The 13,053-nt window shown below is 42.4% G+C and overlaps 1 protein-coding gene across 12 annotated transcripts in view; it reads left to right on the top strand.

Moving 5' to 3' along the window:
- LOC133282497 (CCR4-NOT transcription complex subunit 1-like) overlaps positions 1–13,053 on the top strand; it is an 89,786-nt gene that overhangs the window by 4,429 nt on the left and 72,304 nt on the right. For 11 of the 12 annotated variants that reach the window (XM_061478494.1, XM_061478498.1, XM_061478490.1 and 8 more), the window contains exons 2-7: positions 4,628–4,913; positions 8,701–8,808; positions 11,552–11,650; positions 12,183–12,251; positions 12,351–12,405; positions 12,842–13,045. In XM_061478494.1, the coding sequence (XP_061334478.1) occupies positions 4,812–4,913; positions 8,701–8,808; positions 11,552–11,650; positions 12,183–12,251; positions 12,351–12,405; positions 12,842–13,045 (637 nt within the window). In that variant the 5' untranslated portion in view covers positions 4,628–4,811. The remainder of the gene's footprint in view (positions 1–4,627; positions 4,914–8,700; positions 8,809–11,551; positions 11,651–12,182; positions 12,252–12,350; positions 12,406–12,841; positions 13,046–13,053) is intronic. The other variant, XM_061478493.1, reaches the window with a different exon arrangement.

Genomic DNA, 13,053 nt, shown 5'->3' with positions numbered 1-13,053 from the left:
ATTCATGCCTTTTGAAACCCAGTGGGAGTAGTTAGTTACCTCTGCAAAATACTCAGAGCATCTAAAGCTCAGCTTGAAGTAATTTTGAAATTACTTTCTTTGTAAGGCTGTTTCTGAATTTGTGGAAGACTTTAGATTTGTTGTCTTCAGCAGCAAGGCTTAGTTACTCCTAGCGCTCTGCTTCAGGTTAGAGTGTTTTTGTCAAATTTGAGTGCTGATTATATATTACTGGCCCATTCTACTTCGTGATATTTTGGATTCTTGCCTAAAAATATATATCATATTTATGTTCTAATAACCCAACTGTTGAAAAGAATCTACTGAAATAGATGCCAGGTTTAGCCTTCCAGTATCTGAAGGGTGCCTATAGGGATGCTGGAGAGGGACTCTTCATTAGGGACTGTAGTGATAGGACAAGGGGTAACGGGTTGAAACTTAAACAGGGGAAGTTTAGCTTGGATATAAGGAAGAAGTTCTTTACTGTAAGGGTGGTGAGGCACTGGAATGGGTTGTCCAAGGAAGCTGTGAATGCTCCATCCTTGATGGTGTTCAAGGCCGGGTTGGACAGAGCCCTGGGTGGCATGGTTTAGTGTGAGGTGTCCCTGCCCATGGCAGGGGGTTGGAACTTGATGATCTTAAGGCCTTTTCCAACGTTATCTATTCTATGATTCTATCTTTTGCAGATGGCCTGTTGATTTCCTTAGAAAGCTTTGAGGCTGCTTAACAGTGTAGATTTTGGTAAATATTTTCTATGTCTCAAAAATCAGCTGTATTGAACAATATTTAATGGTAATATTGTAAGGGCTTCTGAGTCCCATGCTTCCTAGCTTAATCCTTGGCTGTATCATAGGATCTGTAGTTGAAAGTAGCTAATTTTGTCAGCAAATCTGCATTTTTGTCCTGAACTCTGGCTAAGGGCTGCCTTTTCTGAACCTGGGAAGATGGCGGGTTTCCCTATGGACTGGAAGCTGCTTGATGAATTGTTGAGGCCAGTGGAGGGAGATTTTTTTCTCACTAAGAATATACACATCTAAAAATATGCATAGCATTCATAGCTTGTTTAATCAGTGCTGTAGTAATTGAATTTTAGCCTCACATTGAATGACCTGAGAGGTACCTGTGCACTTAGAATCATAGAATAGTTATGGTTAGAAAGGACCTTAAGATCATCTAGTTCCAGGCCCACTGCCATGGGCAGGGATACCTCCCACCAAACCATGTCACCCAAGGCTCTGTCCAACCCGGCCTTGAACACTGCCAGGGATGGAGCATTCATAACCTTCCTGGGCAACCCATTCCAGTGCCTTACCACCCTCACAGTAAAGAACTTCCTTCTTACATCCAATCTAAACTTCCCCTGTTTAAGTTTTAACCCCTTACCCCTTGTCCTATCACTACAGACCCTAATGAAGAGTCCCTCCCCAGCATCCTTATAGGCCCCCTTCAGATACTGGAAGGCTGTTGTAAGGTCTCCACGCAGCCTTCTCTTCTCCAGGCTGGACGGCCCCAACTTTCTCAGCTTCTCTTCATATGGGAGAGTCCCCTGATGATCCTCATGGCCCTCCCCTGGACTTGTTCCAACAGTTCCATGTCCTTTTTATGTTGAGGACACCAGAACTGTGCCCAGTACTCCAAGTGAGGTCTCACAAGAGCAGAATAGAGGGGCAGGATCACCTCCTTCTTGTTTTTCATGTGCCTTAGCATGCCTTCCAGGAGAATCTGCTCCAAGATTTTGCCAGGCACAGAGGTGAGACTGACTTCTGCTTTCCAGACAGGGCTCTCAGAATTACTCCAATTTCATATACAATTGTAAGTTAGATTGCACTGTTTGAACCTTGGAAATGCTGTTAGGTTCTCGAGAGCTGTCAGGTTTTGATGTGTATCAGGATATGTACAGTGCAAACCATATATTTAGAACATAAATAGGAAGCTGCTTCCTTTAGCTGTTGTATTGTGTCCTGGATTCTTTCTTTGTGTTTGCTCAGGTTCTTGTTCTGCTTCCTTGAAAGGGAAAATCCCATTTTGACTCTGGCTTGGGTTATTCAGTAGCACTGCCAGATTTTGCAGTTAAAGTGGTAAAGCTTGTCGTGCATCCATCCAGTTAAAGCATGTTGAGATGGTAGTCCTGCTTTTCTTGGGAGAAAACAGTGACGGTGATGGGGGGTGGGGTGGTCAGTGTCCATACTCTGTAGGGTGATATGTGGCAGTAGGGAGCATCTCATGACTGAGCCTAACTCAAGGGTTCCAGCACCTAAAAACTTGATTTTTGTTGTTGTTTTTTTTCTTGTGTGGGTTAGGTGTGATTGCTATGCTGTTTGCATCAGTCTGAGGAGCAATACCTGGAGAAATGTGGAGTTTCTTCCTAAGGGCCTGAAAGGCGAACTCTGAAACTTCTGTTGCTGCCTTATAAATGAAGTGACTAAGCTGGAGTTTTTGTCCTGAGTTTTTCAGGCTGGCTGCTGAAATCTGGTGCTCCCCCAGGGACTGAATTCCTCTTGCTCTAGCTGCTTGTGGTGGCTTTGGTAGGTGCAAGTACTGTGGCATAGTGGTCCATCTGTGTAAGCGGCGAGGAGAAGCAGACAGGCCAACCCAATATGGGTGATAAGCAAGCTTCTACTTTATTTGTGACGCAGTTCACTTATATAGGAGTGGTATTTAGCCACTCCTCCTAGGCACAACAGTATTGGTTAGACCCACACAGCTTCCTCCACATTCTCCTCCCACATCGGGTATCCAGTTACCTGTGGGGCCTGCCCCTTGCCTTGCTCACACAGGCCTCTAAGGCTCCATGGCCTTGCTCTTAGAGCCATTCTGCAACACATCTGCTTCATTTTTAACTGTTTTTCAGAAGCTTTAGATTGGTCTGGTATGTTAAACCTTGCCAGTAAGAACATCTTGGAAAGTATGTACTTGCCAAGCCCAGTGACGCTTTCTGGATTATTTCAAAGAGGAATGGAGTTATTAAAAATAAAATAAATTCCGGTACTGTGCTATTGAGAAATCTTGTTAACTTTTGCGCCTCTCCTCCTTCCTACGAAGCTGTTTCAGTCAGTAGGCTTTTAAATCTGTGTATAAAGGTAATGAATTGCAGCTTGTCAGAGGTATACAAAAGAATAGGAAGTTTTCCGTAATTCTTGCTGCAGTTTTGAACACACTTTAAAATTCTTTCAGAGCACAACTGCCTTGTCATTGAAAAATGCTTTCAATAACCCCCCTTGAGAATGTCTTTTTCATGGGATGCAGGTTTTCCTGCACAAGCAGGATCTTGCATAGCTTCTAGGAGTACACAAGGGTTTCTGTGGCATGATGAAAGCCTGCAAGTCTGTTGATGATTTGACTTCCCTTATAACTACTTTACCCACGTTTTTATTTAAGCTAATAAACTTTCCAAAGAGCAGAATAGTCTTCACTGCCTGCGATAGGATTTGCTGCTCCTGATGTTTTAAAATGTGGGCAGATGTTAAATAAGCTTTAGTTCTAAGTGTGAGAGAGTAAAAACCTTTGTGTGAAGGGGAAGAGTTCTTAAATTCTATGCAGCGCAGCACAGCCTCTTCAGCACACCTTCATGCTGCTACTGTTTTTTTTTTTTGGAAAAGCCACAGTGCTGCAGGGGCTGCTTTGAATTCATGTGACCTAAGTGTCACATGTGCTAAGTTAACACATCACCTCTGTGATCCATCTCAATGATGAGGCAGAAATCATGGACTGTATAGCCAAGACAGTAAAGCAATAATTTTAATCCTAAAATGGATCTTCAGACTCTTGGCACAAAGCCTAGTGACCTTATGTGTTTTGATCAAGTAGAGCTTCAAAACAGTGACTCTCCAGCTTGTTTCAACCTCTGATAAATTACAGTGCTGCTTCTCAGAGCAGCTTACAGCTTTCTTTGAGACTCTTCAGACTGTTGATTATTCAGGACTTGCTTTGGGATACAATTTTATTGCATTGGCAATCTGTAATTTCACAGGCGAGATGTCAAGTGCCAAGTTTTTTGTTGTCATAGAAATTTATTAATCTGGCAAGTTCTGCTGTTGTAGCTGGAAAAAACTGTTTTAGTATAAGCCCCAAGTGAGGGTTAGTTTATTGCAGTTCCCTGTGTGTTACTCATTCACAATCATTTGTTTTGGTGTGTACAGTTGAGTGCAATGCTATTTTGATGGTGTCAATGCAAAATATTGCAAAGATGCTTAAAAAGCACTTTTTTAATAAACTTGTTATTGATGCTTTAAATGATTATGACCTGTTGCTGTGTGGTATCTAATTCATTCTGCATATGATTTTCTTCTTTCTCCCAGTATTGGAAAGGTAGTCGTTCTTAGAGAGCTGTTTACTAGCTATTGAAGCCTGGCAAAATGTAGAAACCAGTAAATGTGGTCAGGTATTGTGAAAACAACTAAGCTTGTGTTGTGAAAACTTTATAGTACTTCCTTGTAGATGTAGTTATGTCAAACAACTTGTGTAAGTGAAACTATCAGTCATGTCTGTATTACCAGTTCCTTTGTTAAACTTTAATTTACTTGTTTTACCAAGTTAGCTTGGAAACAAAAAAACAAAAAAAAAAGCTGTGATATTGCTTCATGTCCCAGGACACTTCAGAACTTAAATCTAATGTGATACTGTCTTTCAGGTGCCATGTTTCAGAACAGAGGAAGACAACTGAGAAAGAAGAGCTGAAAACAGTAACACAGAACCAGATAGATGCTAAGCGGGGGGGGGGGGGGGGGGGGAATTAACCTGTCTCTGAGGTGACTAAAGGGGAATAATGGTGATTTTGCGCCAGGCTCGGCTGCCTGCTTCTGCCCCAACCAGCAATGAATCTTGACTCGCTCTCACTGGCCTTGTCTCAAATCAGCTACCTGGTGGACAATTTAACCAAGAAAAACTACCGAGCCAGCCAGCAGGAAATACAGCATGTAAGTAGACTAATGGTGCTACAAAAGAAATTCTGGAAGTGTCAAATGGAGTTTCTCTTCTCATTTGGACTGTGCTCTGCCGTGATCTCATGTGTATTGCTGTGCACTGTTTTTTGTGGTGTTGAGAATCACAGATTGTGTCTCTGATATTCCAGTTGGTTTCATCTTTCAGGTCATGGAATACAGCAGCTCAGCTGAGACTAGTATTAAGTTTGTAGTTGAATATTAGGGTTTGCTGCTCTTGGAGGGTGGTATCCAAAGCCTTCCCAACTCTTTCAGGTTAAATCTTTCAACTTTTGGACGTTCCATAGAACACTGATTGGGAGAGGGAGGAAAAAATGCATTTACTGTTCAGTTGTTGCACTGAAAGCATGAGTACGTGGATACCTACATCTGAATGTCTGAATGCTTTCACTTTGTCAGATGCAACGTTTTTGTTCTTCATCTCGCTGGATGAAGTGTGGCTTGGTGGTGAAGCCAAGCTGACTGTCTGGGCCCTGGGTTTTCAGGAGGCAGGCAGGGTAACTGCAGACTGAAACCCAAATATCTTAAGATCTGGGCAAGAATTCTGGTTTAGCTGACCTTTTTAAAAACAGCTCTGAGTAGCCGGATGGACTGAAAAGTATTATCCACAGAGAAGTGGTTAGGAGGAATTGAATGTTACAGAGTCTGTTTTAGAAACTGGTTTAGTTCAGTTCCCAGCAGACAGCTGGGCCAGTTAAATATTCCCCCCCCCAGTGCAGTCCTGCAGTGATTTGCATCAGATTAAGAGGCCAGAGGGGTTATTCGGAGTGAATTTCTAGGAACAGCTGACTTTAAAAGTGCTTTCATTACTTATCTTGAGGCAAGGGGGTAATTTCAGTAGTATTCACTGCTTAAAATGATCAGGTAAGCCATGGAGATGGAATATGTCTCTTGTAACCTTTGTGAGGTTTCCATGCTTTTGCAAGTTAAGCGCTTGCAGGGAGTTCAGCTGAGATCACTATTGGTTTCAACAGCCCATTTGTCCAGCAAGGTGTCACTGAGGCATGACTTGCAGATCTGTTACACACTTTTAGGTAAAGAATAATAAACATTGATCTGTGAGAAGATAGGGTTGATCTGCCATTCGTTTGGAATATAGATCTCTAAAATGGGGACCAATTGTTTGTTATCCTTCATGCCATACATCAGGCTCACTGTGGTGAGAGACTGGAGTCTGGTCTGTGGAAATGGCTCTTTTGTGTATGGTTATAAGGCAGATCTAGGATTTCAAGACTAAACTCTTAAAATCTCCATGATACCTTGTCCTTTTTATTGTTTTAACTTCTTGGTACTACTTTCCTTCTGTGGTTACTAGTACAATTTTTTCTTAGATGAAGAGATTATGTATGCATGCTTTAACTCTGTCTCACAGTACAGTGGTATAAATTTTTGGTGTAATTGTTTTACAAAGCTTATATCTAAGCACAATTGCATTTACATGTATCACTCAAGCATAACACTGACAAAGCTTGAGGTACTAATTTCTGCCTAAGCATGCTCTAATTAGTCATTTAACATAGGTGATGCTTTAAGACTACCTCTGTTCTGGAGACAGGCTGAGAGAGGTGGGCTTGCTCAGCCTGGAGATGAGAAGGCTCCAGGGATACCTTAGAGTAGCTTCCAGTGCCTAAAGAATAGGAAATCTGGAGAGGGCTTTTGACAAGGGTCTGTAGGGACAGGATAAAGGGGAATGGCTTTAGCCTGACAGAGGGGAGACTGAGATGAGATCTTAAGAAGTTGTGTCTCACCATCTGTGAGCAGGGGGTTGGAACTGGATGATCTTTAAGGTCCCTTCCAACCCAAGCCATTCTGTGATTCTATGATTTTTATCTCTCTCTACAGGAAAGCTAGCAATTCTCATTCCTGTCCCCTGGAAAAGCTTTTATGTGAATGTAGTTAGAGTTGAAAGATGCTATACTGCACTTCAAGCCTTCTCTTTCCCTCTTCCTTATATATAAACTTTTTAATTATTATCCTTTTGAAGTTATTTCTGTGCAAGGAAGCAACATAATTCTGATGCAGAAAAGTTGCATTGATGGCTTTAGCACGTACAGCTTTTGTCTCTGTCCATCTGCTATGATGAATTAATTTTGGTCATAGCACCAAGTAGTTCCCTAAGAGATTACTCCAGCTTCATGCCACTCTTGTTACCACATCAAATCTACATATTTAACTGGGATTGCCTCAACAAATTGTCTGTTTTCTGAAGCCTGAGCTAACCAGTAGACCTTGCTGTCCATTCAGTTTTACTGGCTTTTGCACCATTCTGAGCATCTTCCTACCTAATCATGGGGGATGGCCGCTTTCAAAGGCAGCGCTGAGCATAACTGGAGTGGGCTCTTTACTCTAGATTGATGTACCACAAGCCTCTGGTCAAGAAGCAGAGCTATATCCAACTCGGATGTTTCTTTCCAGCGGAACATAAGTTGGCAGGCACTGGAATAAGCAGGCTGAGAGGGAAAGGGAAACATAGCGTCAGGTAACTGTAGAGGAATTGTGATGGGAACAATCAGAAACAGCAGAGCTGGAGCACGCAGAATCTTTTTGCACAAAGAAGCTACTGGCAAACAAGGATATGGGTGAGGTAGTGGACTTGGTGGAGGCAGTCAGTGCACATGCAGAGCTGCTGGTTTGTGCTGGCACATGTTGTGTCTGTCCTGGGGGAGCAATGGCGAAAAACTTGCCAATAAAGGTTGGATTTGATGTTAGCTGTACTCTTTAGACAAAAGAGGCAAGCTGCTGGTGATTGTGACATCAAATTTCTGTCAGTATGGGTTTTATTAAAAACAAGGAATGCTGTTGTGTTAGATGAGATTTAAAGAAGTTAATAAGCACTGAAACATCCTGAAGATACTTCAGACAAAGCTGACCTGGTCTGTAGTCAAGAGTTAAACTTGAGGCAAATGACAGGGGATGCTAGCAAAGATGTAATGCTGTTAAGATGTAGTGATGAGTGATAGGTGTTGCAAATTAACAAATATGCAGATCATACCTTTCTGACTGAGGTGTAGAATTTGGTTGAATGAGCAAAATGACAGGGAAAAGACTTAGTAAAAAGTCTTAGCTGCAGGTGTTCAGCCTCTGGCATTTTATTTTATTTTTTTTTTTTAAAAGCTTGCTAATAAGCAAGTTTGAGATGAGCTTTTTATCTTTAGATGGCAGGAAACACTTCTTGTGTAGTATTCCCTTATGTTTTAAAAGACCCTGGAGTAACGGCAGTCAAGTCAGTCATGATCAGGAGACAATGCAGAAGCTGCCTCAAAGATCTGTGGAGATGCTGTGTGGTGGCTTGGCTCTGGGATAAATTCCTGCTACACAGGCATAGCACAGAGGTGCAGGCTGTTCCATGGCTGTACTCCTGCATTTAGGCACTGTAGCTGTAGTAAAAAGTGAGGCCATGGCACTGTGTGGGTTCTGGGCTGCTTTGCTATCAGAGAAGCTTGAAATCCTTCTCTAGGTTTCTTGAAAACCCCTTTTACTTTTTTTTTTAAAAATACTACCCATGAAATGCATGGCTTCTGTGTCAATGACTCATGTCTAGATCCTTTTTTTTAATCTCTTGGTTTATACTTTTAATTTGCAAATAGGGTTAATGACTTGGTTTCTAAGGTTACTGAGCAAAAAGGAACATTCTTAGCAGCTTTGTTAAAATTGTACATGACTTAACCACTAGAAGTACTGATGTGTTCACAGGACTAGACCCAGATCTTGCTCTGTAATGACTATTTACTACCAAGTTATGGTTTGGGTTTTTCTTTTCCAGATTGTGAATAGGCACGGTCCTGAGGCAGACAGGCATTTACTACGCTGCCTATTCTCGCATGTGGATTTCAGTGGCGATGGTAAAAGCAGTGGCAAAGATTTTCATCAGGTACAGTTTGTACTGAGGTATCTGCTTATTAGGTTTGGTTGTTAAAAATCTGCAATAAGATTTAAGCATGAAGGCAGGTTAGAGGTAGTAAAATCATAGAATAGTTAGGGTTGGGAAGGACCTTAAGATAATCTAGTTACAGCCCCCCTGCCATGGACAGGGTCACCTCACACTAAACCATGTCACCCAAGGCTCTGTCCAACCTGGCCTTGAACACTGCCAGGGATGGAGCATTCACAACTTCCCTGGGCAACCCATTCCAGTGCCTCACCACCCTTACAGTAAAGAATTTCTTCCTTATATCCAGTCTAAACTTCCCCTGTTTAAGTTTTAACTTGTTACCCCTTGTCCTATCACTACAGTCCCTAATGAATAGTCCATCCCCAGCATCCTTATAGGCCCCCTTCAGATACTGGAAGGCTGCTATGATGTCTCCATGCAGCCTTCTCTTCTCCAGGCTGAACAGCCCCAACTTTCTCAGCCTCTCTTCATATGGGAGGTGCTGTAGTTCCCTGATGATCCTCGTGGCCCTCCCCTGGACTTGTTCCAACAGTTCCTTGTCCTTTTTATGTTGAGGACACCAGAACTGTACACAATACTCCAAGTGAGGTCTCACAGGAGCAGAGTAGAGGGGCAGGATCACTTCCTTCAACCTGCTGGTCACGCTCCTTTTGATGCAGCCCAGGATAAGGTTGGCTTTCTGGGCAGTGAGCGCACGCTGCCGCTCATGTTAAGTTTCTCATTGACCAAAACCCCCAAGTACTTCTCTGCAGAGCTGCTCTGAATCTCTTCTCTGCCCAACCTGTAGCTGTGCCTGGGATTGCTCTGACCCAGGTGTAGGACCTTGCACTTGGCATGGTTAAACTTCATGAGGCTGGCCTCAGCCCACCTCAGAAGCATGTCAAGGTCCCTCTGGATGGCATCCATTCCCTCCATCGTATCAGCTGAACCACACAGCTTGGTGTCATCAGCAAACTTGCTAAGGGCGCCCTCAATCCCACTGTCCATGTCACGGACAAAGATGTTGAACAAGACTGGTCCTGACACTGATCCCTGAGGGACACCACTCATTACTGGTCTCCAGCTGGACATTGAGCCATTGGCTGCAACTCTTTGGGAGCAGCCATCCAGCCAGTTCTTTATCCACTGAGTGGTCCACATATCAAATTGATGTCTCTCCAATTTAGAGAGAAGGATGTTGTGTGGGACAGTGTCGAATGCTTTGCACAAGTGCAGGTAGAAGACATCAACTGCTCTGCCCTTGTCCATCAGTTCCATAGCCCCATCATAGAAGGCCACCAAATTGGTCAGGCAGGATTTCCCCGTAGTGAAGCCATGCTGGCTGTCACCAAGCACCTTATTTTTCATATGCCTTAGCATACCTTCCAGGAGAATCTGCTCCCAGATTCTGCCAGGCACAGAGGTGAGACTGACTGGTCTGTAATTCCTTGGGTCATCCATTTTCCCCTTCTTGAAAATGGGGGTTATATTTCCTTTTTTTCCAGTCATCGGGAACTTCACCTGGCTGCCATGATTTTTCAAATATGATGGATAGTGGCTTAGCAGCTTCATTCGCCAGCTCCTTCAGGTCCTGTGGTTGGATTTCATCAGGTCCCATGGACTTGTGCACGTTCAGGTTTTTAAGATGGTCTTGAACCAGATCCTCTCCTACAGTGGGCCTAAAGTCTTCATTCTCACAGTCCCCGTGTCTGCCTTCCAAGACTTGGGTGGTGTGGTCAGAGCCTTTGTCTGTGAAGACCGAGGCAAAGAAGTCATTCAGAACCTCAGCCTTCTCCAAATCCTGTGTAGTCAGTTCTCCTGATAGCTTCCAGAGAAGGCCCACATTGTCCCTAGTCTGTCTTTTATTTGCAGTGTACCTATAGAATCCCTTCCTGTTATCCTTAATATCCCTAGCCAAATTTAACTCTAACTGGGCCTTAGCTTTCCTAACCTGGTCCTGAGCTTCCCGGACAACATCCCTGTATTCTTCCCAGGCTGGCTGTCTTTGCTTCCACCTTTTATAAGCCTCTTTTTTTTCCTTTGAATTTTCCTTAGCAACTCCTTATCCATCCAAGGAGGTCTCCTGGCCCTCCTGCTGCACTCCCTTCTAGTTGGGATGCAACACTCTTGGGCTTGTAGCAGGTGATCTTTTAGTAGCTTTAAGCTAACTTTTTTTGTGGTCTGTGGCCTTTGAACTGCAAGCATGTTTTGCTGGTCCTTAGTCAGAAGACAACAAATTGTTGGTATCTGACTCTTACAGTTGCTTGATCTGGAAAACCAATACAATTTTACTTCAGTACAATTGCTTTTTCCAGCATGTGCATTGCTCTATTTTTAAAGTCTTTCTTTGTTTTTTAAAACTTTGTCCAATTCCCCTAACTGACACTTCTGGTGTCCTCTCAGGTGTGTGTTCATCCTCTAAGCCTTTTTGCCCCAGGCTTTTTAGCTCATAAATGGGAATCAAATATTCTTAGATTGTCTTTTGCTATGTGGGAAGATGCTTGCAGAAAATGAAATATTGCACATATGATAGAGGTTGTTTGATCACTTAGTCTTAAAAGGGAAAACTAACCAAACCTGAAAAAAACTGGAATAAAAAACTTTACCATTAATGAGAATTTGTGCAGTTAAAAAGACCTTATCTTTGTTTAATTTTACTGTATGCAGTGGACAGTAGAAGCTATGTTTTATTGTCCTGTTATGAAGCAATGTGAGGGTTTTCAAGTTATCTTGTTCTTTTCAGACTCAGTTTCTGATCCAGGAGTGTTTGTTGCTGGTTACAAAACCAAACTTTATCTCGACGCTGTCCTACGCCGTTGACAATCCATTGCACTATCAGAAGGTTTGTGTTTCTTGAAGGGGATCCCAGTTTCAGTAACTGCAGTGAATTTGTCTGTAGGAAACCAGCTGGTTTTACCTTGGGTTTTTCCTGGGTTGTTTTTTTATGGCTAAGATAGGTTGCACTTAAGTCTTCAAAAAATTTAGATTGTCCCCAAGTTGGATTTGTTAAACAGAGCGAGTTAATCACTTGGAATGGCTGCAAACTAATTTTAAAGCTTAATCTAAGGCTAGTAGTTTATGGCTTGTTTGTGGTAGCAAGGACCAAAATAATTCATCAGTGCTTCTCTTTCAATATCAAAGCCATGATAATGGTTTGATAGTGGAAGAGTGGGATATGCAGAAGAAGGTTTTAGTTTAGATGTATCTAAAAGTAGTTCCAAAGATGTATGTTTAGCCACATAAACTTTGTGGTAACCTACAGCAGAAGAGTTCCTAATATTACAGATATACAAATGAACTCTGGATAGACTGCTGCATTTCAATAGACACTAATTTCATAACGGCTTCCATTTAACTCTTCTTGTCTATTTCAGAGTCTAAAGCCTTCACCCCACTTATTTGCCCAATTGAGTAAAGTCATCAAACTAAGTAAGGTTCAAGAGGTAGGTGAACACTTATTTTGAAAATACTTTAATGTTTTTTGACTAAGCTTGTTAGCAAGGATGATGTCCCCTTACTGTGATACTCATTCTTGTTTGTAGGTGATTTTTGGTCTTGCTTTACTGAACTCTTTCAGCTCAGATCTACGAGGTTTTGGTAAGTGAAGTTTCTGAAGTACTGCAGCAGGGACGCATTTTCTTTTTAAGTCGTTGAGCTGTCTAGAGAGAAGGATAGATGTGTGTCTGCGTGACCTGAGTCATGCAAGGCCTTGCAATTAGTAGTGCCATTTGAGTCTAACACCATTTTGAGAGGGGCAGTAGATAGCACAGTCACCTTGTCTTATATGAAATTGAAGGTTTCTTCCATGAATGACTTGCTAGATAATGAATCATATTGAGGTACTGTGGTATTTTCTTTTAGCTGTCCAGTAATATTTGAGTTCTGAGGTATGGGTTAAGACTTCTGTTTAACTCTTAACTGTTGTGGCTTGCAGTAAACAAACTCGGATTAAGAGAACAGTACCTAGCTAAAAAGAGTCTTCATGTTAAAAAGAAATTCAGGTTTTGATTCTTGCCTCTTTTGTCTTCAAAAGCTGCCCAGTTTATCAAACAGAAACTCCCGGATCTTTTGCGCTCTTACGTTGACGCGGACGTCAGTGGAAGTCAAGGAGGTGGCTTCCAAGATATTGCAATAGAGGTCCTGCACCTTCTTCTCTCTCATCTCCTTTTTGGGCAGAAGGGAGCCTTTGGGGTAGGACAGGAACAGATTGACGCTTTCCTCAAAACATTACGTAGAGGTAAGTGT

Source organism: Pezoporus flaviventris, unplaced genomic scaffold, assembly GCF_033815535.1.
Source record: "Pezoporus flaviventris isolate CSIRO_AGI_PZ_B2104156 unplaced genomic scaffold, CSIRO_AGI_Pfla_v1 ptg000125l, whole genome shotgun sequence".
NCBI classification, from domain to species: Eukaryota; Metazoa; Chordata; class Aves; order Psittaciformes; family Psittacidae; genus Pezoporus; species Pezoporus flaviventris.
Note: the sequence above shows the minus strand (reverse complement) of the source record. Positions and strands in the feature narration are given on the sequence as shown.